This window comes from Carassius auratus, chromosome 22, assembly GCF_003368295.1.
Source record: "Carassius auratus strain Wakin chromosome 22, ASM336829v1, whole genome shotgun sequence".
NCBI lineage: Eukaryota > Metazoa > Chordata > Actinopteri > Cypriniformes > Cyprinidae > Carassius > Carassius auratus.
The window spans coordinates 12,247,905-12,252,953 of NC_039264.1; the positions used below are offsets into that span (position 1 = coordinate 12,247,905).

At 40.7% G+C, this 5,049-nt stretch overlaps 1 protein-coding gene across 4 annotated transcripts; it reads right to left on the reverse strand.

The window, feature by feature from the left end:
- Nucleotides 1-697: 697 nt before the first annotated feature.
- Nucleotides 698-4,742, reverse strand: LOC113040658 (serine/threonine-protein kinase pim-2-like). 4 transcript variants are annotated; one of them, XM_026198940.1, is made up of 8 exons: nucleotides 4,332-4,742; nucleotides 3,934-4,146; nucleotides 3,649-3,743; nucleotides 3,475-3,525; nucleotides 2,833-3,214; nucleotides 2,572-2,751; nucleotides 1,687-2,474; nucleotides 698-1,130 (listed from the first exon to the last, which is right to left on the reverse strand). In XM_026198940.1, the coding sequence occupies exons 1-7, from the start codon at nucleotides 4,564-4,566 to the stop codon at nucleotides 2,374-2,376; spliced, it is 1,257 nt and encodes a 418-aa protein (XP_026054725.1). In that variant the 5' UTR covers nucleotides 4,567-4,742; the 3' UTR covers nucleotides 698-1,130; nucleotides 1,687-2,373. The 4 variants fall into 4 exon arrangements, with proteins under 4 accessions (XP_026054725.1, XP_026054724.1, XP_026054723.1 ...); XM_026198939.1 differs by having other exon boundaries at nucleotides 1,687-1,843; nucleotides 2,312-2,474; nucleotides 2,572-3,214; XM_026198938.1 differs by having other exon boundaries at nucleotides 1,687-1,843; nucleotides 2,005-2,474; nucleotides 2,572-3,214.
- Between the last annotated feature and the right edge of the window lie 307 nt (nucleotides 4,743-5,049).

The window sequence follows — 5,049 nt, forward strand, 5'->3', positions numbered from 1 at the left end:
GTTGATGATCTAGCCTAAAGTTAAGCTTAACTTAACATAAAGCATCAACTGTGGTTTTATTTTTTGTCTTTAAATAGGCCTAGGTTATGCCTGCTGTGGTTGTGTTTGTTGAACTAGAGAACAGTCAGGAATTCTAGTTACATAAAATAACACAGGTCTAAGATAATATTTGCTTAATGTCTTTATTATAAATGCATCAATACTATCATATTGTATTATCTGTCTGATGACGTTTGATTATCCATATTTTATCCATCTATAACCAAGAGAAATACTAACTTTTAAGATTTGAATGTTCTACATGAAAGGTGATTTTGGCCTCTTATCAAAGACTTATCAGTGTCCCACATTAGGAACACATCTGTCCCACATTTTTCTCAGGCGACTTGCACCAAGAACCAAGAGCACCAATATGTCTAAAATTTATTTTAAGAATGTGGTATCTGCATTTTCTCTTTCGATTTATTTAGGACACATTCTGTTTTTTATTATGGTATTAGGTGTGGATTTAATTTTTAATATTATTATTATTATTATTTAATGCTACACATCGCAATATGTCACAGAAATCTGAAATGCCAAAAATTTCCTTCATTAGGGCAATTCACCCAATATATTGTTATTGGTTGGTGAGGTACAAACACACAAGGATGAAGGAGATAAAGAAAAAAGGTATTTTAATAAGAATATCCAGGAGACAGCTAAATAAATCCACATTAGATCAATGAATAAACATCAACGCGAACAGACAAAATACAGAAGAAGACTTTAAACCAAAACAGAGTTTGACCCCTCCCAGAACGGCATGTCCTCGTGCCGACAAAAAAGCCCAACAGAGGAGGGAGGGTGGATGATCAGGGGGCAGGTGTGGGGCAGGCAATGGAGAGGGAACATAGTCCATAGTGCCAGGGTGGAGTGAATGGAGGGAGCAGGGAGCAGGGAGGAGCCATGGAGCCAACAACACCAGGGGGCCGACATACAGAGAACTGAGCCGATGGATGATGATCCCAGAATGGAGACGAGCGGATGGAGAGCCAGGGTGACACTGAGGGTCCGGAGGGCCAAGGTGGAGCTGAAGGCTCATGCAACCAAGGCAGAGGCAGGGCTCTGGAAGACCGGAGTCGGAGCGACTGAGGATGGAGGCATATAGTTTCAACAAAATCAACATTACTCATCTTACTGAGGAAAATACAGAGAAATAAATAAAAGCATGCACAGTTTAGTACCATTATTTTTTTTGGTAACACTTTAGAATAAGGTTCCATTAGTTAAATGTATTAATTAACATGAACAAACAATGAATAATACATTTATTACTGTATTTATTCATCTTCGTTAATGTTAGTTAAAGAAAATACAGTTATTCATTGTTAGTTCATGGTAATTCACAGTGCATTAACTAATGTTAACAAGCACAACTTTTGATTTAAATAATGCATTAATAAATGTTGAAATTAACATGAACTAAGACTAATAAATGCTGTAGAAGGATTGTTCTTGCTTAGTTCATGTTAACGAAAGTAGTTAACTAACATTAACTAATGGAACCTTATTCTAAAGTGTTACCTTTTTTTTTTACTCCTGTTAAAAGTTTACTTCAAGTCATGCACTTGCATTCTTAATAAGTTAATTTGAAGTGAATTAATACAAATTACTACATTAAAACAATTACAAAAAAAATATTACCTTCAATTTTGTATAAATACATTCAGGAAGGAAATCACTGAAGCTTATTTCCATTCCTGTTGACGCATTGCTCCAGAGCCACTTGACAACTGCTGTCTTTTTTTCCACTTGATGTGTTTGTCTCGAAGTGACTTCCATCTTGCCCTGCACTCATTATCTGTGAAGAGACAGAAATGAATGTTTATATTAAAGTTTATTTTATATCAGGAAATTAGTCAGAACGCTTGCCTCTCACTATTGTTTCCAGGAGAGCACAGTGGCTAAATCCATCGAGGACACATGTGCTGCACTGAACAGGTGCATGATGGATACACACACCTAGAAAGACCGACTGAGCAGGAGAGGAATATCTCTTCAAAGTTTTCATCTAGGTGGATTTCCCTAACTGCACAGGAGCGTTAGATGGGAAGCACACCCTAATGTCCACACTGGTCCTTTAGAGGTCTGTTTGGGTTCATGGTCTCAAGAAGATTTGGAATCATGTTTCTATCTAGTCCAGTACTTTTCATATTATCATATTACTATGTCGTCTATAATAGGACCAGAACATTAAAGTGCTCTGCGGTCAACAACTGTTTTGTTTTCTCAACATCATTTAGAATTGAAACATATGACAGTACTTGACCTCTATGGAGAGTGATTAGGTCTGAGGCACATGAGAGAGGGAATCCCTCGCCTGCCTTCATTCTAGAGCCACCTTTTGAACCAGGGGTGCTCTAAGATCTGCTCTAAAGTCGGCCGCTTCGCTGGATCACGGTTCAGACACTGGCCAATCAGATCACGGCATGCTGTAAGAGTTTGGAGGAGACATGTATGAACATATCTTCTGATGATTGAAGGTATATGGAAACATAAGCATGTGTTTATCAGTCTCTGTTTCCTCACCTATGGACAAGGTGGGCTTCCAAAACTTAGGGGAAGCTTCCAATGTTTCCCGGATGTTGTAAAAGGGCAGCCGTCTGTTCACCATCAGATACAGCGTAACGCCCAGAGCCCAGACATTTGTTGGGACGGCGTGGTATTTGGGCTGCGAAAAAGCCTCTGGAGGACAGTACTCTGCTGCTCCTGCAAGCAAGAACATTTCATTTCCCACGCTTATTTTCCCAATATTTTGCAATAAAAAATAAATACAGAACGCCAGCTCACCTAAATATTTCCAGGTGTCGTAGCCTGTGCTCTCAAACAGGTGAGCGGCGCCAAAGTCAATCAGCTTGATCTCCAGAGTGTCTGTGGTCACCAGGATGTTGTCAGCGTGGATGTCGTTGTGAAAAACGCCGTGGTCTATGCAGTGCTGCACTGCCAGGACTAACTGACGCATTAAGATGGACGCGATCGTTTCAGTCAGTCCTGACGAAACCGTGATGAACTTTCGCAGGACCATGCACGGTTGAGGGCACTCCAGAATAAGAGAGAAGATCTTGGGTCGATCAAACCACTCGTACATTTGTATGACGTAGGGGCTAACTGGAGGACGCCTCAACAGCAGCATCAGAGCCACTTCTCTAGGCAGAGGTGCGGAGCAACCAGGCTATGAACCACAACAAACTGCTTTAGTATTTTTACATGTAATCAACAGAGCCTTTCCAGCTCAAGGCTTTACCTTTCACTGTTATTTGTGGTGTGTTAACTACAGTAAATATGGTAAAACCCTTAATGTGGGGTCACATTAGAAGAAAAGAAGGTTCCCTATTGTCTGTACGTATAAAAACACATATCAAATTTTGTAGATCTGTGTGCACCTTTGAATATGTCAACTAAATATGGATTCTTTCATCTTTGCCAACTTACAATTTTAAGATAACGCCTGTTGTTGAATTTGCACAGTCCTTTAATGGCAACCTGCAAAGAGATGAAAAACAGAATTATTATTTATTGTTCTCAGATTCTTCAGTATGTATTTTATTTTAAACATGCATTTGGATGGAGTGGACATGAGGATAATGTTCAGTGAAAGCGTGTTACCTCTTGGCCGTCAGATTTCCGTATTGCCTTGAACACCTTGCCGAAACTTCCCTTTCCAATCAATCCCTGCAGTGTGTATAAACTGTACATAGGTTCTGAAAAACACAAGAGATGGCAGGATTACAGCTCTTATATTATAGCACTGCTGGAATATGTCTCTTAAACAACGAGCAAACGATATGTACGTGGTTAAAGTTTACATGTTAGGTGATAACGGAATTACGAAGTAAAAAATAATACTTGAAAAATAATAGAAAATGAGGGTAGAGCTGACATCGCACTCACCGGTCATTGGCTCCCAATTGGGAAGACCTGAGGCAGATGCCGGCTCGGTGTCAGGCACGTTCTGGAGCCCAGAGGGTCCCGGGACAGATGCTGTTTCAGGAATGGACTCCACTCTTGTCCGTCTGCAACGGAGGAACGGCTTCTTAACAGCCTTCCATGCTCTCTTGAAGAAGGCATGGATTCTGCTTCTCCTGTTGCCTCGAGATGGAACTTCTTCATTGAAGAAAACCAAAGAGGAAAGTATTAGACCACATACAGTATCTGACCACAGTTTATATGTGTGTGTGTGTGTGTGTGTGTGTGTGTATATATATATACATACTGCAATTATTTCCCAACAATAAAACACAGTTTATTTTATAATGAGATGAAAGTTCAGTTTGTAATACTAGTCTGACCTGTTGGGCTTTTCTCAGCAGAAGGCTGTGCACTCACTGCTTCTGCTTCTGCTTCTGCTTGTGAAGCGCTTGTTGACTGCACAGGCTGCTGGGAATCAGCTGGCAGTGAATCGACGCTCAACTCTTCGTCGATCCACTGACAGAAGCCGCTGCAGAAGCTGATGTTATCCAGCCACGCAGCCGCTTCTGTCTCATATACAGCGCTCTTGGGCACTGACTCAGATGAGGTGCACATCTTGATGCCGAGAGTGGACGAACTCTGTGTAGACTCGAAGATTTTTAGTTTCTGTCTGCAGACTCGCGCAAGTAGACTTATTCTACCGCTCTGTAAACTTGCTCAAGTGACAGTCTTCACAAACGCTCCGATTCTCACCAACTGCGCGTCGACTCTGTGAGTAAGCGCTTATCAGGGACCGGCGAGTGACGTCATCGCGAGGTTCGAACGTTCCAAATGGAGCGCAAGAGAGCAGAAGTGTCATAGCGCATTATTTAAAACAGGGTTTTTTGTTTGTTTGTTTTTTTTTACACGGCGTGGCTCCCCATTACAGAAGCTGATGGACAAGACGCTTCAAAATGTGTATTAAGTAGATCGCACACAGGACGAGAAGCACAGCCCCACTTAAGTACTAATTAATAAAATAAGTAACTTTTTATTATTTTTTATTATTTTTATTGTCATTATTTATTTATTCGTATTGATAATAGCTGAGTTTTGAAC